This window comes from Myxocyprinus asiaticus, chromosome 35 (genome assembly GCF_019703515.2).
Source record: "Myxocyprinus asiaticus isolate MX2 ecotype Aquarium Trade chromosome 35, UBuf_Myxa_2, whole genome shotgun sequence".
Taxonomy (NCBI): Eukaryota; Metazoa; Chordata; class Actinopteri; order Cypriniformes; family Catostomidae; genus Myxocyprinus; species Myxocyprinus asiaticus.
The window spans coordinates 23533200-23560429 of NC_059378.1; the positions used below are offsets into that span (position 1 = coordinate 23533200).

Sequence of the window (27230 nt, forward strand, 5' to 3'; positions counted from 1 at the left end):
TGTAATGGGACACCCTTTGTGCGACGGCAGCGGCTAATTTGGCTTGCATAGATGACGCTGAAGTGTGTTCCCAATGACTGATATTTTTGAGCCCTACACCCTTCATCCCTCCGAAGCTCTCACTCTGGAGGGCAAATTACCCTCTGAAGGGATTAGGGTGTAAGGAAGGATGAGCCCTTCTGAATGGAACGTACCCTATATATTTGAACGCAGCGTCAGTACAGTTATTCTCCGCCGCTCTCTGATTGGTCAGCTGCTGTGGGTTTCATTTCCGGGTTAGCAGCTACAGGTTGCTATTGAAGTTGGTGGTGCAGAATGACACGTCAGTTGGCTAGAAGGCAAACACAAACTGCCCCACCTGTTAGAATACGATAGTGTTATAAATCATTGCACCACCCCCCCTGTCACTTGATTACAGTTGTGCAGATTTACAGAGTCATGCATGCAGAAATTGAGAGTTACAGCCTCATTCGATCCGGAGCCAGTCGAACCAACCCAGGGAAGATGATCAGCCCAGCAGCGCTTAGTTACTGTGGGTAAAAGAGGCTATCGGACCGGTGTTTGACATGTCGTCTCCATCGCCGGTGCAGATCAGAGAGGCGAACGCGCATCTGGCTGCGCTGCATAGGCGGGTCACAGATCTGGAGCAGAGACTGCAGGAAGCGGAGAAGACCGTGCGGGAGCAAGCGGAGTGTCTCATCCGCAAAGATGAGCAACTCAGAGCCGCCACGCATGAAATCACAGAGGCCAAGGACAAGTAAGGGAAAATCTAAATACAATCTTAACACAGTTTTGTTGTTTAAACATCTTAGTGTTATTTATTGACATGGGAAATCATGTCAATCAACTTAATGTAGCAAGACTTGTGTTGTAAGTGTTTGGTCATGTCCTACTGTAAGCGATTTTTTTTCTTTAAATACCACGCATAAAATGGCCCTACTGTGTGAGAGATGTCACTGAAATAGGTGTCCTGATAAATCACACCTGTCTCTGTAAACAAGGGGGGTCTGACTGCGGCCCGCACGTATTAGGCTATGTCTGTCAGTGCTAAAACTCTGTCTGGGGAGAGGAGGTGTTTGAGAAACCTCTTAAATCTCTTTAGTGGTATTTGCTAAGGCGAGCGTCACAATTACCATTGGAGATTTAGGGGCCGTTTACACGACAACGTTTTTAACTAAAAACGGAAAACTTTTTATGTGTTTTGGCTGTTCGTTTACACGACAACGGCGTTTTGGGGCCTGAAAAGGCAAACTTTTGAAAACGGGTTTCAAAGTGCAAGTTTTTGAAAACGATGCCGTTATCATCTCCGTGTAAACATACAAAAACGAGAATTTGTGAAAACAATGACGGCACGCGTGTTACGTGTTATATAAAGAATGATGGATTGATAGGCATCAGTTTGAGATGTATAATTATCAATATGAATACTGGTGTCTGTGCAAATAACAATAATCAACTATTTATTCATTTGGCGTGTTTTGTATGGAGTGTGACCACTGTGTACAGTAGGCAGAACCTGCAATTTGAAAATCTTGAAATTAATGTATGTATTCAGATGGGAAAATGTATTTGTATTTTAAATGTTATTTATTTATTTACTTCATTTTATCTGATGTACCTTTACCCTGAAATTCATTCACCCACCGCTTATGTATATAGCCTATAGACAGAGATGTGATGCCATGTACAGTATTCAATGATATGCTTAGAATATGAAAACATGAGGCAGTGAAAATGCATGTTAGATCCAGTGTACACAAGACCTCTCTCTCCGTCAGAAGATAACCATATATCAGAGTTCTGTCTGATTTCCAAAACCAGTCAACATCAACAGCTTATGTTAATTTACTCTCCTACCAGCCCAAGAGTCAGCAGGAGGAATACAGAAGAAGGCAGCAGATGAAGTGATGGTAAAAATGAGCGGGAGTTTATTGAATAATCTTGAAAGTTCAGTCTATAGGCATGCGCGCGAGACATTCAAAACTACAATGGCGGACTACAGGACTGTGTTAGTGCTGCTCAAGATTTTGAGTTTACTGACGCTTCTCCAGAAAAGTAATTGTAGAAATAAAGCAACCTCATCATCCATCCAGACAAAATTGCTCGACGCTTTCGACATCTTCATTGTTGTATTCACCGCTCTGTGGAAGAATGCTTATGTGCGCAGGCGCGTAGTGTTTCTTTACAAATTGACATCGCCAACTACTGGCCTGGCATGCATAATACAGCGTTTTTAGTCATTTTCACGGATCCGTGTGAACGGGGATCGTTTTGACAACGTTGTCGTCTGTACGCGAAACCTTTAAAAAACGCAAAGGAAAAACTTGTCAGTTTTTAGTACATCGTTGTTGTGTAAACGTACCCTTAGGCAAGAACCACTCGCTGTACTTTTAATTATTATTTTGCAATACCGTTTGTTGCCGCTAGTGGCGCATAAATCGCTTACAGCAGCTTGAAATAGTCGGGTAGTTGGTTGATTAAAGTGTTGTTAGTTCACCCAAAAATGAAAATTCTCTCATAATTTACTCACAGTCACGCCAACACAGATGTGTATGACTTTCTTTCTTCTGCAGAACACAAATTAAGATTTTTAGAAGAATATCTCAGCTCTGTAGGTCCATACAATGCAAGTGAACGGTGATCAGGCCTTTGAAGCTCCAAAAAGGAGATAAAGTTAGCGTAAAAGTAATCCATCAGAAGCCAGTGGTTTAATTAATGTCTTCTAAAGCAATACATTTTTTGAGGGTGAGAACAGATAAAAATATAACTCCTTTTTCACTGTACATCTTGACAGCAGTTTCTTTGGTGATCATGATTTGAAGCTCGATTACAATTCCTATAGCGCCATCTAGCGCTCTGCACATGCGTCAAGCACTAGGAAGTGAAATCGAGCTTAAAATCATGATCATGCTTATAGACTGCAATGGCAAGATGTACAATGAAAAAGGAGTTATATTTCAGTTTGTTCTCACTCAAAACCAACTGGATCACTTCAGAAGACATTGTTTAAACTACTGCAGTCGTATGGATTACTTTTATACTGAGTTTTTTCACCTTTTTGAAGCTTCAAAGGTCTGGTCACCATTCACTTGCATTGTATGGGCCTAAAGAGCGGAGATATTCTTCTAAAATCTTCGTTTGTGTTCAGCAGAAGAAAAAAAAGTCATATACATCCTAGATGGCATGAGGGTGAGTAACTGATGAGAGAATTACATTTTGAGTAAACTATCCCTTTAAGGCCACGTCCACACTAATACGTTTTCATTTGAAAACGCATCTTTTTCTCTATGATTTGGCCTTCTGTCCACACTGAGACACCGTTTTGTCCAGCAAAAAATGTAGCTTTTCGAAAACGCTCTCCCAAGTGGATAAATTTGGAATTGTCTTTGGGTTGTAGTGTGGACAGGAAAAATGGAGATATCTGAAAACGATTACGTATTTGTTGTCATGTGACACAGTCATGTGATCCATTCAACCCAAAACAATCAAGATGGCAGCCAATGTTGTAGCCTGCTATTCACTTTGATTGCGTTGTTAAAGATAAATGTTACCTTATACAACCTTCACATTGCATTCCTTTAAAGGTGACGGGAAGTTTGCTCGGAATTGCTGTCCGGAGGCAGAACATGAGGACAGTTGCTTTTCAGACCGTACATGGAACATCTATTTTTCGCATGCGCAGTAAGGGGATTTAAGCAGTTTGATATGTTTCAGTGTGGACGAGCAACTTTTGGAGAATGTCTCAAAACGGCAGTGTGGATGGAGAGTGTTTTTCGAAAACACTGTTTTCAAATGTATCCGGATGTGGATGTAGCCTAAACAATTTCTTTCTTTTTCATTTAGAGAGATTTCCTTCCTCCATGAGACGCTTTGTCAGTCAGAGGAATCCATCCATAAACTAAACCAAACCCTTAAGGAAAAAGATTCCCTAATCGGACAGTTGCAACATCGATGTCAGCTGCTGGACAACATCTGCAAAAGTCGTCCATTACTGGACAGCATGCTGGCCCAGATGGCTGAGGCCGAGAGAATGGGGCCTGTCAGTGACTTGGGGAAGCCCACAGCAAACAGCTCTCTCACGGATGGAGAGTCCAACTGCAGCCCCAGCTGCCTCTCCAATCACAAAGACTTCTCACTCAGTGAGGACGACTCTGATGATCAGGAAATAGATGGGGTTGTGTTTGGGACCACAGTATGAAGTCACAATTGAACTGGTTTTTGTCTCAGGTTTAGTGGCCTGTGTGTTTGGTTACAAATGATTCAGTGTCTCGTCACCATTTGGTAATATATGTCCATTGTAGCGTAATACAAGTTACTGGAACTCTAGTGTGCAGAGAGAATGCCTAGTGATGCAAAGTGTCGAAGAAACAGCATTTTTTAGACTTGCACCTTAGACAAATTTTTTGTTACTTTAAATCACCAGTTCAATATTTAGTTTCTGCTTAAAATAGTTATGTTTAATTTTTAATTGTTAATTTGATTTAGACTACCTCCTTTTAAAAGTTTTTAAACTTGTATATTTCGCTGATTTTATTTATATCTTATGGATGTCTGAATTTTTTTTTTTTTTTAAATTAAGTAATTGCAATGTATTGTTACATGCAGTTTGCAGTTGTAAAATGTGATACAGTAGAGGTTTAATGTTTGAGAAGGGCCCTATTGTTAAAAAATATTTGTAAACTTTAGCTGTTTTGGACAATGCTCCCAGTTTGGATCACTTGGAAGTCATGTAATTTCTGGGGGGGGGGTTTTGTGCATTTTAGCTGTTTTGTTGGAGCTTTTGAGCAATTCTAACAGTCAATAATGTACCATAAATCACAGTTTACAAGTTACGCACATTGGTTTAACTCATTTAATTATATTGTGTGTGAGATTATTGACTCATCCACATTTCTGGTCATAGAGCTTGTTCTTAAAGCTGTTGATGAACATCAAGTGTAATCTGTTGTACCCCAATTATTATTATGCATTAGTAACTGAGCAACTAGACATTTTTATATCATAAGGCACAATCTGACAATTGAAGTGCAATGCATATCCTTTGAAGACTTGTTGGAAAGCACACATTTTGTTTGTGCACTGTTGCCATATTAGAAAGATATTTTTCTCCCTTGTAATGAGTGATGGTTATGTCATATTAATGATCTGGGGCGGAAATGCAAAAGTAGCATGGATGAACCATTGGAGCACTTCAGGAAATAGAGTTCTTGATATGTCCTACCACCACTGTGCCCTTGAGTAAGGCACTGAACCTCAAGATTGCTGATAAGTGATAGTGTGACAATGAAATAGTGGTGTTCACTATGATTTAAGGTGCATTGTATATAATTAAGTGATCTATGCAGTGAAGTTGTTCTCCCTTAAAAATAGTGCACCAGCAGATAAACGGGGAGCAATTTCCAACAAAGCTCAAGCTACTGCTCACTAAAATACAGGTCCATTGTAGAGAAATAGCAAAACAAACAAAAAAGTCTATAAGCACTTGCTTTCGTTCAGTAAAGCTGTTTCTGTACAGGGAATGGTGAATAAACCTGGTTACATATGCATATTTGCTATCAGTTCAATTATGCTGATGATAAAGTGATGCCAATACATGTAGATATTACTCTTTATTGAAGTTCACATTTTTTGTTCTTGTATAATTTGGCCTAGCAAAAAAGTCTATGCAAGTCTGTTGCATTCATTCCATATTTATTTGTATTGAGTAAAACTGTATGATAATCATGAAGGCAGCCATAATTTATCGAATGACTGGGATTGTACGGACAATGGGCATTTTTCATGTGAGTTCTCATGTAAAGAGTGCCATTTGTCTTGTTGATGTGATGATTACACAATTTTCATGTTGGTTTTAAGAGTTAAATGTTGTACTGCATTACAGCACGGCATACTGGGGCATGTCATATCTGTCTTGTTATTGCCCTGTGAAGTGTGTATAGTAAAATTTTTCTTTACAGATAAAAGTATAACAGTGCCTAAAAGACTCATGGTTATTTGATCAAATTATTTATTCTGAAAGATTCTAATAAAATATTTTGTTATTCATAAGTACTAAATCTCACTTGTGTACTGCCTTCTCAGAAACACTACTTTGAATTGACTGGTATTAAAGGGATCGTTCACCCACAAATTAAAATGCTCTCATCATTTACTCACCCTCATGCCATCCCAGATGTGTAGGACTTTCTTCTGCTTAACACAAATGAAGAAAACAATTATATATATCTCAGCTCTGTAGGTCCTCACAATGCATGTAAATGGGTACCAAAATGTTGATGCTCCAAAATGCACACAAAGGCAGCATAAGTAATCCATATGACTCCAGTGATTAAATCTATATCTTCAGAAGCGATATAAGTGTGGGTGAGAAACGGATCAATATTTAAGTAATTTTTTTACCATAAATTCTCCTCCCTGCCCAGTAGGTGGCGATATGCATGAAGAATGCAAATCGCCGAAAACTAAAGAAGAATATGGAATTGAAAGTGGAAATTGATGGTGAAAAAGAACTTAAATATTGACCTGTTTCTCACACACATCTCTCATATTGCTTCTGAAGGTATGGATTTAACCAATGGAATCCTTTATATCCTTTTGGAGCTTCAAAATGTTGGTACTCATTCACTTGCATTATGAGGACCTACAGAGCTGAAATATTCTTCTAAAAATCTTTGTGTTCAGCAGAAGACAGACATACATCTGGGGTGGCATTAGGGTGAGTAAATGATGAGAGTATTTTCATTTTTGGGTGAACAATCCCTTAAACCACAGTATTAAGGATTTACAATAAAACACTTTTGAAACACTGATAACAATGCCATAAGACAATTACTGATTTAAGCACCACATAGAATAAACTGCAGCATGCAACAACACTGGATCAAGTAAAAGTAAATAGTGAATATTTTAGTTGGAAAGCATAAACTTGCAAGAACGGGGCAATTAAGTATTGTGTCAGTGTGGAGTACAAATTAATCTTTATTCAATAATGAATTAGACATTTTAAAATACATTAAATTATTTTACATTTTCATTAATAGGTAAAGTGAGACATACATTCAGGAATTATGTTGCATAAAAAGTGCCTTGACGTTGCACTGCAGAATACAGTTATGTTAATTCAGCAGGTCAACAGACTTCATAATGCTCCCACTGGGGCAGCAGTAACTTTACCAATGCAGTTGTGGAAACCTTTGGTCCCATCGGGTCCAGCAGATTGGCGCAAAACCAGGGCACTTAAAGATCTAATTATCTGGATGAGTGACAAAGAATCGGCCATCTCAGGCTGAACGACCTGGGCAGCATGTTTACGTCGCTGGACCCATGGACTGCTCATGAACCCCAAATCATCTGGAGAGAGATCACTAGCGCTTTTGCACCCACTGAAGGTGGAGTTTGCAGCTGCTGTCGGGGTACTGCTGAAAAGATGTGTTTCCAAAGGAGAAGTCATCTGACTGTAAGGAAAAAGCTTGCGAGGCAAGAGGGGGCTTCCCACGAGACTGTCAAGGGGATTTCTGTAAGCGTCAGAACGGAAAGTCGATATCCGCTGTATAGCAAGGAGGCTGCCGTATAGGGCCTGAGGGTGGGAGACGCAGCGGTTGGGCCGTGGCGAGGCAGGGACAAAATCTGACTCAGAAGAGCTGCTAATGGCAGAATCTTCCAGGGAATAATGGAACCTTTTAGACTTTGTTAGGCTTTTGACAAAAGTCAGTGTCAATACCTTCTTCTGACTCTTCCACCATTAGGTCTTGGCTCCACCCTGGCTACGAGTTCCACAACTACCCAGCAGGGCCACACAAATGCCTCTTCGTCTTGCAGCAGCTCTTCTGCCTTTAGAGCTTCAAAAGCTTTGCGTGCACCCTCCATATACTCGTACTCTACCACAGCGCACACTTTGCGGCCCAGTTCGATATATGTCTTGGTGTAACGTTTTAGTTCTGCAGGAATCTCTTTTCCTGGGTGCAGAATGCTTCCATGACTCCCAGCTGCTCCACACCAGGTGACCCACTCACCTCACCCTTGACTGCAGGAACACCATCCAGGCCAGCAGCAGCTTGCTTGTGGGAATGCACAGGAGCCCATCAGGTACTGGGGTCCTTCGTTACACCTTGGTACCGGTCTCGTTCACTTCCAGCTGCTGAGAGGTTTGTGCAGCTGCCAGCGTGGTGCACCAGTCATGAGTGAGATCTTTAATCTATTAAAGAAACACAATGAAAAGTGTCCATAAATGATGGCACTTTTTTTGATCAGATCAAGATTAATTTAGCATTTATTCTCACTGTTTTGAAAGATGTCAATAGTTTCAAACTAACATAACCCATCTTGTTCAGTACAAAAGCATCATGGGAGAGATTTTCATCAGAAAGGTAGTTCTCAAGCTGGGAAGCTCTTCTTTGTCTCAGACCAGCATTTGGTGGAGTCCTAAGTTCATCCTCATAACATTCTTCCTCAAACACATCGATCAATCTCCTAAAAAACCTAAAACTATCATTTATTTGATAGGTGGGTAGTTGATGCATAACATGTCCATGAACTTTTGAATATATGGGGAGAGTGTATATTACAGATGCTGTGACTGGTCACCATGTCATTTTACATTTTTCATTTTAAATCACCTTTTTTTTTACCTTCACAACAAATATTCCATGTAGTCCCTCAATTAATAGGAGTGTACATACAATAACTATGCAAGAATCAGAAAGATTGTAGTTTAAAATGGCTTTAGATGGTGTACACACTGCATAGTATGTCTACTCTCTAAAGTATTTCATGCTAACTGCCCAGATACATGTGTGGCATTACTTTCTTCCTTTTCAGTAAGGCCAAAAAAAAATGTACGTATAAACAACAGCCATTAATTATCCAGCATCTTACCCGTCCAAGCTGTCATTTAGCCAGTCATCAGTGTATGAGAATGCCCCCTTTGAATGCTGAGGTGCAGTGTCTTCACAACAGAAGATGTCTGTAAAACTGGGTGAGGACATGCTGTGGACACATTTATTTTTAACTTACTAACACTGACAAGGACTGACTTTTATTCAATTCAATTAGAAAATGATTATACCACAGCACCGTTGAATGCTTAAAGGAATGTTCCGGGTTCAATACAAGTTGAGCTCAATCGACAGCATTTGTGGCATAATATTGATTACCACAAAAATTTATTGTGACTCGTTCCTCCTTTAAAAAAAGCAAAAATCTTGGTTCAAGTGAGGCACTTATAATGGAAGTGAATGGGGGACATTTTTTTTTTTTAACATTAAATACTGTTTCAAAAGTATAGCCACAAGACATAAAGGATATGCATGTAAAAATGATTTTAGTGTGATAAAATCACTTAATAACCTTTTCTGTGTAAAGTTATAGCCAATTTAACAATTTCGTTACCATGACGATGTAATGTCAAAAACCCTAAAACAACTGTAAAAATTACAATTTGAACAACTTTACAGCTCAAATAATACACAAGATTTAACAGAAGAATTACTGCAGTTGCTTCTATAAAATTATAAGCTTCACATTTCTGTTTAAACCCTGGAAAAATTGACCCCATTCACTTCCATTGTAAGTGTCTCACTGAAGAAAAAGAGGGACGAGTCGAAACTATTTTTTGTGGTAATCAGCATAATGCCACAAATGCTGTCAATTGAGCTTAACTTGTATTGAACCCAGAACATTCCTTTAAGGAATATTCATGGTTCAATACAGGTTAAAGTGATAGTTCACCCAAAAAAGAAATTTCTCTTATCATTTACTCACTCTCATGCCATCACAGATGTATATGACTTTCTTCTGCTGAGAACAAAGATTTTTAGAAACATATCTCAGCTCTGTAGGTCCATATATTGCAAGTGAATGGTGGCCAGAACTTTGAAGGTCCAAAAAGCATGTTTTGGGTGAGAAACAAAACAATATTTAAGTAATTTTTTTTACTATAAATTCAACACTTTCACTTTCACATTCTTCCTTTGTTATTAGCGATTTACATTGTTTGTGCATATCGCCACCTACCGGGCAGGGAGGAGAATTTATAGTAAAAAAGGACTTAACTATTTATCTGTTTCTCACCCACACCTATCATATCGCTTCAGAAGACATGGATTTAACCACTGAAGTCGTATGGATTACTTTTCTGCTGCCTTTATATGCTTTTTGGTCCTTCAAGTTTCTGGTCACCATTCACTTGCATTGTATGGACATACAGTGCTGAGATATTCTTCTAAAATCTTTGTGTTCAGCAGAAGAAAGTCATAAACATCTGGGATGGCATGAGGGTGTATAAATTAAAAGAATTTTCATTTTTGGGTGAACTATCCATTTAAGTTGAATCAACAGTATTTGTGGTATAATGTTGATTGCCACAATAAAATTATTTTGTCTAATTTCTCGTTTTCTTAAAACCAAAACAAAACAAAAAAAATATTTTACAGTGAGGATGGAAGTGAATAGGGCCGATTTTTGGAGGGTTTAAAAGGCAGAAATGTGAGGCTTTCAATTTAATAAAATCGCTTACATTAATTACATTACATTAAACCTGTGTAGGCCTACTATTTCAGATGCAAAATAATTGACATTTTTGCAGTAGACTACTAAATTGCTGGGATTTCATCGTCATGGCAATGAAGTTGTAAAATTGGATATAACTTTTTACAGAAAATGTTTTATCACACTAAAATCATGTTAAAAGTTAACACTCATATGGTTTAGGCTACGTCTTGTGGCTATACTTCTGAAACAGTGAGTATTTTAATGTTTATGGATTAATCCATTCACTTCCATGTAAATGTCTGACTGTAACCCAGATTTTTTATTTATTTATTTTTTAAGAAAAGGAGGTACAAGTCGAAATAATATTTTGTGGTAATCAACATCATGCCACAAATGCTGTCGCTTGAGATTAACTTGCATTGAACCCGAAATATTCCTTTAACTGAAAGATTGTTGACAGACATCAGACATGGGGCTTTTCCACTGCACGCTACAGCTCGACTCGACTCTGCTGGCTTTCTGGGGGTTTTCCACTGTGGATAGTAAGGTGTTCGAAAAAGCACCGCTATCAAGTATGGAGGCCCAAACCTGCAGAAATAATAAATAAATAAATAAATAAATAAATAAATAAATGTAATAATATGAAAATAAATTAAGGAATAAATGTCATGATAAAACAAATATAATTAGTTTTTAATTAAATTTAGTCCTGAATTTATTTTTTTATGACTTTTTTCCTTTATTATTTTCTGTATTTATTTTTAACTGTATTTTTATGCTTTTTTTTTACTTTTATTTATTTATTCATTTATTTTGCATTGTTTTTATTTTTATTTATGTGTTCATTTATTTTTATATTTATTTATTCCCACATATATTTATTTCCATATTTATATATTCCCATATATATATATTTATTTATACATGTATTTATTTTTACTTTTCTGTGTGCAACATGGAAATGAGGGAGGTAGTCCTTGCCTAGCTCCAGTGCATCATTGGTTGATAGCTCACGTACAGAAGCGTCAAATCTACCTAAGGGATAGATCGGAGTTTTTTAAAAGAAATGGCGGCAAGTAGCAATACGCTGTCTAAATTGCGACGGGATGTGGCAGATCAACTGGAGAGTTGTAAGTTATTTTCACAGATTCGCATTATGTCGAATTATTTTGTAGCGAAAACGATTTTCCAGATGTAGTATGTTGTGCTTCCTTACAGCATCATCATCATCATCATCAAGTCCGGAACCATCAACGTCGTAAGATTAAAGGTTGATGACACCCAGTGGACGGTAGGTTTCTAGTCTAATGCCTGTGTTTATTTTGTAATCACGGCGAAAATCTTGACTGCATTATCTTAAATTATCTGTGCTGCGTTTCCCAACCAACCAATGGTTTCTACGAAGAACGAATCAATCCAGGATCGTGTCAAATCCGTAACAATGAAATCCAAATAACTCATTAATGAACGTATAATGAATGGGCTCACTTGCTCTTTCTCTGCACTTCAAAGATGATCATTGTTTGCTTTCTTACACTTTCTAGCCGAAGTTGCAAGACTATTTAGTCCTTCCAACAGAGGAAGAGGATTGGCAAGACGGATGAGTCGTGCAGTATCCTGCAGCTTTACTCAATTTCTGCTGTCTTGATGATAAAAATGCAGATTTGGTAACCAGTATTGTAGAAAAGAGCGGTTGTTTTCTGCTGGGTTAGGGGTGAGAGTGTGACGTATCGAGGTATTTACTTTAGAGCTTTGTTTAAAAGTGAGGTTTTCTTGAGCACATTTGGATTATTAATTATTATCTTTAATGATAAAAATGATAAGGTCTGTCAGTAGTCATTTAACAATCTAAACATGAAATACAAACACTAGGCTGCAGGTGTAGCTTTTAAAACATACACCATCTGACTGAACACTGCCAGTACTGAAAAGTTAAAGATATGTAAATGATAAATGTCAGATATGTCTTAGTATCTTTACATGTTATCTTTTTTTATTATTCTTAAAGGATGCCATACAGATCCCCAAAAATTTAAAGATGTCATCATGGTAGCTTTTCCAAAACTCCGACAAAGTGGGGGGTTTGAGTTACTAAAAATATCTGGGAACACAAGGAGCCCCCATCTCAGCTTGATACCCTGCCCAAATGAGGGATACCATGTAAAGTATTTGAAAGATCCTCAAAATCAAATTGGTCATGCAACCATTTTCATTCGTCCACTTCAACGAAACTTAGAAGTTGAATCAGTAAGTTCCATACTTTCAAACAAGGAATGTTTTAACATTCATATAAAACATGTATGATATACTTTTATTTAATGATATTTACTTGCAGACAAGCAATCCTAACAGAGACGAGTTGATTGGACCACCTCAGAAATGTGTTGTGTGTGGAGATGAATTCCCGTTTGCAGGTATCATGTGTCATAGTGATAAGTGCATGAGGTATTTTATTTGTATAATGTGGAGTATCTTATGGAAATGTTTATTCTTGATTGGGAGTAATCAGGTTAAAACTTGTCATTAAAATAATCTTGTAAGGAGTTTATACGTTTGTAGTGTGAACCAATGAATCACACATTTGTGTGCGCACATACAATGTATATAGTGTGTGTGAGTGTGTATGTATGCATGTATATGTACAGTATGTGTGTGTATATATATATATATAATACACACATCGATCAGCTACAACATTAAAACCACCTAATATTGTGTAGATCCCCCTCGTGTTGCCAAAACAGTGCCAAGCCACATCTCAGAATAGCATTCTGACATGCTATTCTTCTCACTACAATTGTACATGGCTGCATTTCCCAAAAGCATCGTAAAGATAATCATAGAGACTATTGGTGCCAATCATTTCTACGATCTACAAAAATTGGGATACAAAAAAATCTATCCCTAAAAATTAGGATACTGTATAAAATGTAAATGCAAAAAGAATGCAATGATTTGCAAATCATTTAAAACTTATTGAAACGTGTTGCTGGCATCTAATTCAAAATTAGCATATATTTTTCAAAAGACAAACATTTGATATGTTGTCTTTGTACTATTTACAATTAAATATAAATGATTTGCAAATCATTGCATTCTTTTATTTACACAAGTGTCCCAATTTTTTTGGAAACGTGGTTGTACTTAGCTTACAATGCTTTTGGGAGTTACCATAGAATTTGTCAGTTTGAACCAGTCTATATATATCAATATATATATATTTTTGCATTTTTCTAAGGTCAGCAGAGGTCAGTGATGAGGTAGTGAGTGAGAGAGCTACAGAAAGGGCCACTTCAAGTGATGATGAAGATACTACTTGTGCCATTTTTTTTAATGCAGCTTCTTCTAATACCTTGCGGTTTCTGTTCAAATTCTGGACTGGATGGGATGTGCTGCCCAGGAGCCTAGATGTTGAGGTGGTGGAGGGAAACGTACCAAAGTCTTCCACATGCTATCAAACTCTCAAGCTTCCTAGTCATTATAATGACTACATTACCTTTGAGAGAGACGTTTTAGCTGCTATCTGGAGCACAGATTATGGATTTGGAATGGTTTGATTTCATACTAAGAATATAAATTAGATGCTAAAATTAATCCATATTTACAGGAGTTACTGTTAAAATTTTCAATTTTCTGTTTTTGTTACTAAGACATCAGATAGCCAGGCAACAAATTTTGACATGTTGCAGAGTTCAGAACCTTTGTGTTGTTAAGGCTATACCAAACTAACATTTGTCTAAAAAGTTTTTACAAAAATGTATTTACTACGATTCACTATAAATATGGTCTCCTAGACGTTTAGCTGCTATCTGGAGCACAGATTATGGATATAGAATGGTTTGGAATAAATTCTTGAGTTACTAAGAATATTCACTGGATGCCAGAGTTAATCCATATTAACTGGAGTTAATGTTAAAATGTCCTAATTTTTGTTTTTGTGACTTTTGTATTGTATTATTCAGAACAGAACCTTCTTGTTGTCAAAGTTATACCAAACTAACCTTTGGTTAAAGTTATTTGTAACATTTATTGACCTCAGTGCACTACAAAGATGGTGTGGCTATTCAAAGCCAGCATTATAAAAGTTAACAAGTTGAATAAAAGTTTTAAGCTGAACATGTATGGCTGTTCACTGATTATAGGTTTTGGGTTGTTTTATAGCATTAGCATGACTGAATCTGTAAGTACTAGTACATCAATTATGCTAGTGTTTAAACAATTTTGATAAAAATACAGAGAGGCCAAAACATAACCCCTAAAAATTAAAACAAAATTCTCTTGTAGATGCTGTATATTTGTGCTACTCTATCATTTCTGATAATAAAGCTACAGTCTCTCTGTAGACCTCCAACACATCAGCCAGAGGGACATCTGGGTCTGGGAACCTCTCAGCATCCTGCTGTGTAAGTTGACGTGCCATTTGTATTTCAGGGATCACTACACTGGGTTCGTGATGACCACATGGTCCTGTCCAGTCAATGCCATATTGCATGGCATCTACCTGTAATAGACAACTGATAATTAAAAGTTTTAATTTTTAACAAATTATCCAAACAAACTTGTCTGTCCTTATACCAGAGCTCTTTAGTCATTAATCTTTAGGCAAAAAATATTTAAAGCAAGCCATACAGTACTTATAGATTACTGTATTTCAATAAAAAGCTACATGTAATTAAAATGAGGCTCACCTACAAAGAACTAAATAAATAGCAATCTTAACCTTAAAATTTACAATGCATATACATAGGTAATTATTACATGTTAGTTCATGTCAGTATATTTCCTAATTAGCTCGGATATAAATACCTGGTTAGGGTCTTGCAATGCCTCAGGTTGATGACATTCCCAGAGCTGTACTGGTGTATTTCCTTCGGTCCGCAACTTGTGGTGGTTCCAGCCATCCTGAAAGAACTGAAGGTGTTTCTGTACATGTGGCATGAAGCACCAGTGGAGCAAATAGAGATGCATTTCATCATCTGGACTCAGAAGCCCTTCATTCTCAAGGTTGGTAAAGATTGTTTAGAAGAGATCAAGCACACCAGCATAAACATCTCTCCACAACCTTTCGATCCTAACACCGTAAAAGAGCCAAAATACTAAAATATTTAACCTGGAAACAAGGACCTTGACAAAATTTACAATGTTGTGCCTGAAATAGGGCTTCCATAACCTGAAATGTAAATAAAAAAGTAATCTATTTTACAGACATTTGGGGATTTAGTAACTAAGGGGACAAATACTTTTCACACATTTGAAGATCTGAAAATTTTGTAAGAGATCTACGGTACAGATAAATAGAAGACATCAGGAAGGGGCAAATACTTTTTCCACAGTACTATATGTATACACACACATACACAGTGCCTTGCAAAAGTATTTATCATTTTTATTGTAAACTCAGCTCTGTGAGTACATTTTTAAAGCCAAAATTAAAGATATCTGAGTAGATATTTGTAATGACTTTCCAAAAAACCCAGAGGTGGCTTGGTAACAGGAGTGAGCACGTATTAACATGTGCAGAAAGTGTCCATGCATTCAGTGTCTGCCTTTATTGTGTTCCAAGTGAATAAACATACCATCTTTCAAATTTCCTGCTTTCCATATTCTAAACATGTTATCCTTGTATTGAAATTATGTGAACACTTACCAGTTAAACTTTAAAATATGGCTCCTACAATATATATATATATATATATATATATATATATATATATAAAATTAAATAAAAAAATTAAAACTGCTGATTGCATACTGTAAATATTCATACCCCTTATATTAATATTTAGTCGGGCCACCTTTTGCTGTAATAACAGTTTTAAGCATTTTACAAACAGGCTAAGAGCAAGTTTTGTCCATTCCTTGGCAGATTTGCTCCAGGTGGTTCAGGTTGGTTGGGTGGAGTGAAATTTTCAAATAAATTCTCAACAGGATTGAGATTAGGATTTTTGGGCCACTGTAGGTTATTCACCTTTTTGTTCTCAAGTAATTCCTCTTTTGCTTTGTGCTTGGGATCAGTGTCCTACTGAAAGGTGAAATTTCTCCCAAGTTTCAGCTTTTTAGCAGAAAAATTTCAGTATTGCCCTGTATTTTGCTCCATCAAAGATCCCAAGCACAAGGCAAAAGCAACACTTGAATTCTTTTGAGAATCTGTGGCACTATTTGAAAATTACAGTCCACAAGCATCACCCAACCAACCTGTACCACTCTGCCAAGAAGAATGGACAAAACTCTCAGCCTATGTGCAAAGCTGGTGGATACTTGCCCCAAAACATTAATAGCTGTTTTTACAGCAAAAGGTGACCTGACTAAATATTCATATGAGGGGTATGAATATTTATGCAAAAGGCATATTTCAGTTTTTTCTTTTCTTTTAAATGTCTACTCAAATATCTTTAATTTTGGCTATTTTTATTGCTTTTTCCCTTTTTCATCCAATTTAGAATACCCAATTCTCAATGCTCTCCATGTCCTTGTGGTGGCATGGTTGCTCTACCCTCAGAGTCCAGCTGGCGGGGGACAGCCCTCGGTTACCTCCGTTTCCGAGTCTGTCAATCCGTGCATCTTTTCATGTTTCACTGGGCGCACCACCGTGGAGACATGGCGCGTGTTGAGGCTCATGCCATTCCCCACGATTCTGCATACGGCTCACCACACGCCCTACTGTGGATGAGAACCGTCATCGCAACCACGAGGATGGTAACCCCTGTTACTCTTCCCTCCCTAGCAACTGAGCCAATTTGGTTGCTTAGGAAGCCTGACTGGAGTCACTCATTACATCAGGATTCGATGGTAGCCAACCGTCTTTGCAGGCTGAGCTACCCAGGCCCCCCTTTAATTTTGGCTTTAAAAAAAGTACTCGTAGAACAGATGAGTTTGCAATAAATATCCTGATTTTTTTTTTTTTTTCAAAGGGTCTGAACACTTTGCAAGGCACTGTATACCTTTGATTATGGACACTCCTCCCTGTGATGTGTGAGTTTCTGTTCTCTCTTCTGGTGGACACCATGAAGCGAGCGACGTCTATATTCTCCCCACCTTTATCTGATCTTACACAAGATGGCACATCATACAGGCTGACACCTTCTAAAAAGCTTGTCAGGACTGTAGCAGCTTTATTATTGGTGGCAGCTTTTAAGTACATGATTAGATGGCTAAAACCATCAATGCCACCGTGAACCACAATACGCCACCCGGAACAGATATAGGAAAACATCCTACTTTCTAAAGTAAATTAAAAGAGCCATGAAAGTATATCACATACTTAATACCATAACATTTACATAATTATTGATGCATTGAACAACAACAAAGTTAGGAAAATCTGCTCATATCCCACCAATTATATTTGTGAAAATTCTCAGTTATCCAGGTCATGGTAGAATAAATCTACAAAAACGTTCTAGTCAAATGGATGAACTGATGGTGGAGCTTCCCCAGCATTACATCTTAACACACACAATGACATCACATGACATTACCCAATGACTTAATATAATCATCCAGTAATAGTCATATAACAACTCATAATGGTGAGAGTCATTGCAGATTTAGGTTCACAAGGAAGATCCTTCAAAGACAACATTCAACATCACACGTTCTAAGACAGTGAAGTGAGGATTTTGCCCAGAGAGGATAGGTGTGATTGTCAGCTTCTTACAACACAGTCCTTTCAAACTAACCCCAACAAATGCACACTTGTAGTCTACATGTGTGTGATGAAATGTAATGCTGAGGAAGCTCCACTATCAACTGAGGAAGCCAGAGTGACAAAACATCTTGAGCTGCAATTACTTCCACCAATTACACATCTTTATGCTTTCAGTTTCTTTTGGTCAACTGTACAGACCTTTCCTCTTCAGTCTGACATAGGAAAACACATTCAGCTGACCATGATTAAACCTTCAATAATTTCTATTACTATCAGCATACCTTACTAGCTTATGGTTACCAACGATGTGCCATAAACTGTTGGGTGCAGGGACAGTGTATTTTCTACACCTCCGAGGGTTCAGCTGAAGACTGCGCATTAAGACACTCTGAGGATCCACGCGTCGCATGAATTCTTGAACACTCGCCCTACAAAAATAAAATTCACCAATATATGCAGATTAAATATTCCTATCTTTGAGTTCATTTCTATACTATATCCTTTGTATTCACCTGTATTCAAGGATGCAAATATGTCAAGGTACAAAATGTGCCTTACGCTGTACACGAATGCCCTGTGCAGTGAGATTTCCAACCATCATTTTATACCCTGAATTGGGATGAAGTTTTAGTATATCTTCTACCACAGCATCCAGTTTAGCGTCTTCCAAAGTTGAGAACAGGTCGCTTACTCTGAGAGAATTAATCACAAACTCATTATCAACCACACAACACAAGAGATCAACACTAGTACATTTGAAAGTTAAAAAGGCTACATAATGCTAATAGGAGCGGCTTACCTTTAACCATGCTGCGTAATTCCTGTTACGAATAGTTCTTTCACATACACAAAACAACTTTGCAATGTTTCCAGCAGTTTGACCCATTAAGAGATAAGTTTCAATAGTACTTATCGGAAGCAAATAAGATGGACGTCCCACCCTAGCACCCTCTGACTCGCACAGATTTTGAATATGCAGGGAAACATTTTGCAGAGAGTCTAACAATCCAGGACGTGCTTTGGCATTCATACCGGCATACAGCTCTCATAAAAATCTATAAGCACCTCTACTCTAAATAAAACATAGTCATTTGATGCGTGGTTATCGACTTCATTCGCTAAGTTGCGCAACTCTCTAGATATACGTGAAGCGTCAGCCATAGTTTACACGAGATATGGCTGTGACCTGACGTCACATCAAAACAAGTCAAGAGTAATCGAGCACACGCTTCAATCTACGATAAACCAATGGTAAGCTGGACCAGCCCACATAATTATCATACAAGAGACAGAAACGTAAGAATAAATACAAAAATAAATAAATGTGGGAATATTTAAAAATGGAAATAAATACATGTTTTATAAATAAATATAAAAATAAATGAACGCATAAATAAATATAAAAAATAAAAAATAAATAAATGAAAGAATAAAAAAAAAGTTTAAAAGAATAAAAATAAAAACAGAAAATAATAAATAATGGAAAAAAGTAATACAAAAATAAATTCAGGAATGAATTTAATTAAAAACTAATTATATTTATTTTATCAAGACATTTATTCCTTTATTTATTTTCTTATTATTACATTTATTTATTTATTTATTATTTTTGCAGGTTTCGTCCTCCATAGATGATGCATTGTTTGACATTTAAGCGTTGAACTGCAGATGGCGCACCAAAACAGCGTAAACACCAACTTCATTGAATGCAGTTCAAAAGGGCTTTGGCTGTATCGAAGCAACCGTGACATAAGTTGTTCGACACACGTGAGCATTTTCGGGATGAAAAAAAGACTGAAAATATTTTGAGACAAAAACCCAAAATGTCTTGATGTGTGGTAACTGTGGTATAAGCAGAATATCTGACTCCGGACTGTTGATTACAAAAAAAAAAAAAAAAAACACGAACGTACACCCAAAGTGTAGCCACCTGTGCATTTTATTTAATTTTTTATAATACGGCGTCAATTTTTTCGTACTTAAATTTTGTTGCTGAACTGAGTTCAGCCTACCTGACATCTTCCCTGACTGTTCCCCGGTATATGCATCTCCTGAATGCAGGTGATCCCTTTTAGGATACTGATTTAAACGGTCCTACGTCACATTTGAGAAACAACAACAAACAACAACAACAACTATTTGTCTATTGGGCGACCCCATACATGTTTTTTTAACGAATCCTTCCCAAATGTAGCATTTTTAATAATAATAATAATAATAATAATAATAATAATAATAATAATAATAATAATGAGCATATATTTGCCTATTTAATCCACAAGACCCAACTTTTCCTTTTAGTTTGAACACTTTTTCCCTATCTCCCAGACTGACTTTAGTTATGCCTGTGCAATTGCAGTGGTTGAAAGGTCTTCAAAAATATCTGGTTGTATAATTGCTGGTCATTCACGAAACATATTGTGATTTTTGAGTCCTATGCTCGTGCACTGTTACACGCAGATCAGTAATCAGCTCTAATTCCGGTCACACCGAGTCACTCGCATCTACAAAGGCAACAGTTAGCCTACTGTAATTATAATATGCTTGTAGAGTACACATTATCGTGTGTTTATTGGCTGTGAATGGCGTTAGATAATTAGCAGGACTTCAGACTACGTTCATCGTGCTCTTTGAGGAATGTCACCCTAGTTGTTAAAATCGGGTCCTTAACACAGGGGATGTTAATATGCAGGAAGCCGACTAGAAGTTCGCCAGTAGTTCTGACACTACTGTCTCACGGATCCCCTGCGGTACCCATTCATTTGGAAAACAATTTCCACTCAATCTTGACACCTCATCCCCCACATTACACACGTAAATCATGGTGGATTTGCTTGCCTTGATGTCTGTCGGCTCTAACGTCTGAGTCCCCGATTGTCTATGGATCGCACAGTGGCTCATTAAACGTTATCTTAGACTAAGTGTTATTGAATAATTAAGCGAGATTTAGTGTAAATAATATGACATTTAATCATTATAGAACAACTTACTCATTTTGCATTTCATTCTCTTATAAACATTGCATTCTAGCACGGATAAAATAATAATAATAATAATAATAGTAATAATATGGGGGGGGGGGGGGGGGGGGGGGTTGTAGCCTACCTAAAGTAAGGGAAGAATTGAGCCACCAGTAGGTGGCACTCGTTGATAGAAGATTGTGCTTCCTAAGTAGTACTGATTTCTAAAATGGTTAAATTGAGTCTCAAAATACATGCATCGTGACACTCTTAATTTAAGATTTCAAATCAAATGTTATGAAATGATAAAAAATATATATATATTTTCATACCACATTTCAAGTCTTTTTTACCAAAGGAGCAGCCTTGTGATTATACATCGGTTGACATATAAGAGTTGAACTGCAGATGGCGCACCAGAACTGTGAATAGATGAAGGATTGCAGGTTCAGCAGTTTGGCTTTAGATCCTAATGAGACACATAAATGCACTTACACATGCAAGCCACATATTGAAAGCATTGCTCTTGGGGTAGGCTGGTACATGCTCAATTTGGCACTTTTAGTCTGAGCTGATTCTTTTTTTCTTTTTTTCTTTTCTTTTTTTTTTTCTCCCCATCTGAGCTGATTCTTAAGGTATTTTGCAGGGTCGTTTCTGAACATATGGGTTCCCTAAGCGAAATCCTACTTGTAGCACCCAAACACCCAAAATTGGAATATATTAACTACACAAAATGCAAAAAGTTTAAAAATAAATTAACAACTCGCAGCTTATGGTATTTTTAAAAATAAATAAAAACCACCATTCTTTGTGGGGCCCCCTAGTGGCTCAGGGCCTGCTTGCCAGAAACGGCCCTGGTATTTTTCATCACTAAGTAAATAGGTCAAACAATTGAGCTCCCCTTAAGATGTTGATCTCAGCTGTTTGTGCAGCACAATTCGGAGGCAGGATTTTTGTAACTCGAGCATAACAAGATCCCATGATAACATCAACAGCTCTGATCCTGTGACTGTACCGTATATAATTAGCCAGTGGAAATGGAACAGCCTGGGTGATGAAAGTTCCAGGTAACAATGAGACAGAAACTATTCTACCTTCTAGAGCCTCTGCAGATGACTTGTTTTGCAAAGTTAAAACGAGTAAAAGATGCCATCAATTTATAATCTTAATGCATTCATTCTTTGACACTTGCACAAATTATTACAGATTTGTGCTTCTGAGAAACATGTGTGCAAAACACTGTTGCTTTCCCATATAATTGACATTTGCAATTCAACACTGAGTAGCAGGCTTGTATATGGGCTGCTTCATTATATTCTGTGCATGATGCAATGGATTCAGATAGAACTGCAACATGCACAAACGAAAGCAACAGGGAAACTCTATAATTTTCATTAGGAAATTCCATCAGACTCCGTACAAACAAACTGAAAGCTACCAAGGTGCATGTTGTGCTGGTTGTTTGGACATGTTCCGCGAATCAGCCCACGTGGGGTGTAACCAGGAGTTTCCCCTGTTCACCAATGGCTGAGAGACGCTAGACGAACACTTTAAACCAATGGGAGAAGAGAGAGTTTAGCCGACCCAACCCTACTAGAAATCCGTATATATATACAGCGAGTTTCGGCAGTCTTACGCAGAAATAACTTCTCTCATACAGCGAAACGAGCAAAGGAATACTACGACTCCAAGCGATAATTGGATTGTACTTTAGACCACACACTTGAACTGGATTGTATCATTTCGGACCCTTTTCTGGAGGCTTGTGGATTACTATTACTTGAAAGCAAAATGACCCTGGAAGAAGTCGTTGGATGCAATATTACTGATAAAAAGTAAGTTATTTTATTGCATGCCTACATAACCAAAGGGCATCATAGTGGTTATCTAACTATCCGCTGGTCGCTTACCAAACTCGCATGTTTTTTTTTACAGAATGGACACCGTGAGCCAAGCATTAGAGGAGCTGCTGGTAGCAGCACAGAGACAAGACTGTCTCACAGTCGGCGTTTACGAATCTGCAAAACTAATGAATGTGTAAGTATAGAATTTGGCTGACTTCTACACAGTAGATTGATGTGACTGACGTGCTTCTTTTTAAGCACACAGACATGAGGCTGATTGCATTTGTTTTGGATTAACAGAGATCCTGATTGCGTCGTACTGTGCGTTCTGGCCACCGATGAGGAGGACCAGGATGATATTGCGCTGCAGATTCACTTTACGCTTCTTCAGGCGTTCTGCTGCGACAACGACATCAACATTCTTCGGGTGTCCGGTCTGAGACGCCTTGCGCAGGTGCTCGGCGAGCCAGCTGACGTAGATAACAGCGAGCCGAGAGACTTCCACTGCATCCTAGTCACTGTAAGTATAGACTACAAACTTGACATTTGTGTTTTGCGATATCGAATGCGCTGATGGCTTTGACTTACGTTGCATTTGATGCTTTTTCACAGAATTCTCAATGCCAACCATTGAAATGCCAGGCACTGAAAGACGTGGGTAACTACTGCGTAGAGAGCCGTTGCAAAAACCAATGGATCCCTTATCTGTCCCTGCAAGAACGCTGAATTACTCGCAGTGTTGTTTCTGCAATGAAAGGTTGATCGTCATTCTCTGCGAATGAAAGCAGAAGAGCTCTGCACGAGCCGTCGTTGACTGCTGCGTCATGTAAAGGGGCTGAAAGAGAGAGTGGAACTCTTGGAACTGTGCGCACGGTACATTCCACTCTGCTCCTGCAGCTTATCGTGACCTCCGTAGGGGAAAAGTGGTCGTCTAGCGGAGGAAAATCGTTGTGGGAGCATGAAATGTGGAAGGCTGCCCGTCGGCACGAGCTGTGATGGGAGAACTTGCAGGCGGGCGGCGTGGGCGCTTACGCCCCCCAGTTTCATATGTGCAATGGGTTGGAAAGCCGGTGTGCGTCAGCGTAGAAGTCTACCTTTGGTTCACTGTTGCTGACTGAAGGACTAACGCATTTTGGAACGCTGAATGAATATTCAGTTTAGGTGGACATTAGTAACTATGAACTGTAGTAGCCTTTATGCCTAGCTACAAATGGACTGCAGATGCTTCCGTTTGACTGCACTGAAGTACAGAGTTATCGAACAATTACATTTTTGAATTTGTTTGTTTGTTTGTTTGTTTGTTATAAGACATACATACTATGAATTGATGTAAGTTATTTCCAGTAATTTAAATAGAGTAATATATGCATTTCTGCTCTTATCAAATGCAATATTGTGTCAATAAATTATTGAATGAGAATTTGACATCTTGGACTTGTTTTGCTTTTGGGGTGAGGGGAAGATGTTTCCAGCTTCAAAACTATATCACTATAATAAATACAGTACCAGTCAAAAGTGGGGTACACATCTTAAAAATCCTTTGACCTTTGGAGGTTTGTACTAAAATGCTTAATTTAGATTTTTAGACAACTATAAATTGTGCCCATGTATTAATTCCTACTAAATTTTAATAATAAAAAGCAGCCAACAAGTACCCTTAATAAATGTTACAAAATGCATTCCAGGTGAATTAATACCTCATGAAGATGCATGAGAGAATGCCCAGAGTGTGCACAGCTGCAATCAAGGCAAAGGGCTACTTTGAAGAATCCGTATCAGATAGTTTTGATTTGCGTAACATTTTTAGTCACTACATAATTTTCATGCATCCATCATATGGATGATTTTACTATTTTTCTAAAATGTGGTCAATTGTAACAATAAATAATGAGTCCAAACCCGCTATTGTTTAGGGATTCACTCAAATGATCAAAATTAACAGAGAATCCTGTTTCCAACTATAGCATGTAGTAAAATGAGCAGGAAGGAAAAGTTCTGAACAAAAGACTGAACTTCTACAGCAAGGAGGGAAATGTAGAGAAATAACTGTAACATGCTGAACGTGTAAGTGACTTGCAGGGTAAACAGATCACATAGTTTGCCAAAGGATTGTCTTTATTCCCTTCTCTCCTGGAATCTGCGTCATAGCCTTACTGATACACAGCTAACTACGACACTGCACTGACAGGAATACAACATTATTCATGCTGAGCTGTGCCAGCTGTTGCTCTGCTCCATAAAGAGGCTGTACTAGAACTTCGATAAATCCATAAAATGTTTAATCTGGTAACAGGATTCATACAAAAACTTTTCAGCAAGTAATTTTGCTATGATTTGAGGTTAAATTACGCTTAACTAAGTGAATACAACACAAACTGTTATTGTCATATAGTTGACTTTTTATCCAACATTATTTAAAGGGAAAGTTCACTCAAAAATGAAAATTATCTCATCATTTACTCACCCTCATGCCATATGTGTATGACTTTCTTTCATCTGCTGAATATAAACACAGATTTTTTAGACAAATATTTCGGTAGGTCCATACAATGCAAAGGATTGGTGGCCAGAACTTTGAAGCTCCAAAAAGCACATAAAAGCAGCTAAAAAGTAACCCGTATGACTCCAGTGGTTAAATCCATATTGTCAGGAGTGTGTGGGTGAAAAAGATCAATATTTAAGTCCTTTTTTACTATTAATATCCACTTTTCCTTTCACATTCTTCTTTTTTGTTTTTGGCGATTTGCATTCTTCGTGTATATCACCACCTACTGGGCAGGTAGGAGATGTTATAGTAAAAAAGGACTTAAATATTGACCTGTTTCTCACCCACACCTATCATGTCGCTTCTGAAGATAGGGGTTTAACCACTGGAGTCTTGTGGATTACTTTTTAGCTGCCTTTATGTGCTTTCGGGACCTTCAAAGTTCTAGCCACCATTTATTTGCAAAGTATAGACCTACAGAGCACAGATTTTCTTCTAAAAATCTTCATTTGAGTTCAACAGAATAAAGAAAGTCATACACATCTGGGATGGTTTTTTGGGTAAACTATCCCTTTAAAGTGCACTTATGAGAGGGTCAGCTCCCCTAAAGCAACCTAGGGTTGTATCTTGCTTAAGGACATAACATTATTCCCTTCAGGGCTTGAACCTACAGGTTGTGGGTTTACCACTAAGCTACAACCACTTCTAGGCCCGCATCTTGATTTGTGAGCTCTATTTTCCAGCTCCAACCAGTTGCTGTTCAGGTCAGTGTTGTGAACTCTGTGAGGTAATGAACTAAAGACAGACCAACAGCAGCTGCTAAAAAAGACAGTGCAGTTTATGGGATTCTCCCATCCACACAACACCACCCTGACATTTACATCTAATTAAAATGATCTAAAGTATTAATTCAGAATCACATGTATTTTGCTGTGACATCCTTTTAGCATTTTTAAGCATTTGCGTATAATCATCGTGCCAATCTGGAGAAAGAATTCTTGTACTGTCCCTGCCAAAGTGTGATATTAAATTAGACTTGTTATCAACGGCTATTAATAGATACGAGTAATCAGAGTTGCCAAGATTAGTCTACATAACGATGGAAAGCAAGTATTTCGGGCATTCCCTGTGCTGTTTGTGCGTCTGACGTAACCCGTCTTCTACTACGCATTGGTACTCCGGAAACGTCATTGCCCATTTTAGGGCAAATCTGAGTTATTCGCGAAAGCGCTGAGCATCTTGTACACGTGAAACACTAGCGCGAAATACAATCATTTAAACCCTGTTACCATTGTAACATTATACAGTCTTCTTTGGAAAGGGCATCTCTTAACTGCTATGTGTCGTGCCCAGCGCTCCTGCCCCTAGTATGTAAGGAATGCGGAAATAAAAGCTCTCTGTTTCCATAAAAGTACGAGCTGTTTCTCACAAGGTGCGTGAATGAATCAGTCTGTTTTTGATCTTCATCGTGATCACGGGGAAGCGCCCATAGTGGGATGGTAAAGCTGTCAGTGCAAAACTGGTGTCTATTAGCTCTAACAGAAGTACAAACTTTATGTTGCAGGGCAGCAGAGCAAATTAGGACAAATAATGTACTGTAAACCAATGGTTATTAACTGGTTTTGCTTTAAATTACAGATTTTACACTGAACAAAACACACTGTTCACACAAACCATGTGTATCCTCACTCCAAGCAAATCTGTATCTAATGCAGACTATATTTTCTTTTAGACTACCTTGTGTAGTTTTGAACATGGTTTTTGAGGGTGATGCCAGGTCACACAGCTGGTCCATTGGAATCTGC

The 27230-nt window shown here is 37.9% G+C and overlaps 2 protein-coding genes, 2 long non-coding RNA genes and 1 pseudogene across 9 annotated transcripts; 3 read left to right on the forward strand and 2 right to left on the reverse strand.

Moving 5' to 3' along the window:
* Positions 1 to 284: 284 nt before the first annotated feature.
* Positions 285 to 6119, forward strand: LOC127425785 (vimentin-type intermediate filament-associated coiled-coil protein-like). 2 transcript variants are annotated; one of them, XM_051672036.1, is made up of 3 exons: positions 285 to 757; positions 3585 to 3681; positions 3844 to 6119. In XM_051672036.1, exons 1-3 carry the CDS (start codon positions 709 to 711, stop codon positions 4196 to 4198), a joined length of 501 nt encoding a protein of 166 aa, XP_051527996.1. In that variant the 5' UTR covers positions 285 to 708; the 3' UTR covers positions 4199 to 6119. The 2 variants fall into 2 exon arrangements, with proteins under 2 accessions (XP_051527996.1, XP_051527995.1); XM_051672035.1 differs by lacking the exon at positions 3585 to 3681.
* Positions 6120 to 6966: 847 nt separating this feature from the next.
* Positions 6967 to 8984, reverse strand: LOC127425881 (la-related protein 6-like; annotated as a pseudogene).
* Positions 8985 to 11093: 2109 nt separating this feature from the next.
* LOC127425789 (uncharacterized) lies at positions 11094 to 14604 on the forward strand. Of its 4 annotated transcripts, XR_007894695.1 has the most exons (5): positions 11094 to 11618; positions 11707 to 11779; positions 12033 to 12735; positions 12824 to 12902; positions 13727 to 14604. It is a non-coding gene; the product is annotated as an uncharacterized LOC127425789 (long non-coding RNA). The 4 variants fall into 4 exon arrangements; XR_007894696.1 differs by having other exon boundaries at positions 11094 to 12223; positions 12497 to 12735; XR_007894694.1 differs by having other exon boundaries at positions 11707 to 12735.
* LOC127425788 (uncharacterized) lies at positions 14505 to 19321 on the reverse strand. 2 transcript variants are annotated; one of them, XR_007894692.1, is made up of 5 exons: positions 18936 to 19321; positions 18695 to 18828; positions 18418 to 18564; positions 15295 to 15559; positions 14505 to 14989 (listed from the first exon to the last, which is right to left on the reverse strand). It is a non-coding gene; the product is annotated as an uncharacterized LOC127425788 (long non-coding RNA). The 2 variants fall into 2 exon arrangements; XR_007894691.1 differs by having other exon boundaries at positions 14750 to 14989; positions 15295 to 18564.
* Positions 19322 to 22719: 3398 nt separating this feature from the next.
* On the forward strand, positions 22720 to 24365 carry LOC127425786 (growth arrest and DNA damage-inducible protein GADD45 beta-like). The gene is made up of 4 exons (XM_051672037.1): positions 22720 to 22931; positions 23032 to 23133; positions 23241 to 23460; positions 23553 to 24365. The coding sequence occupies exons 1-4, from the start codon at positions 22888 to 22890 to the stop codon at positions 23664 to 23666; spliced, it is 480 nt and encodes a 159-aa protein (XP_051527997.1). The 5' UTR covers positions 22720 to 22887; the 3' UTR covers positions 23667 to 24365.
* Positions 24366 to 27230: the final 2865 nt, after the last annotated feature.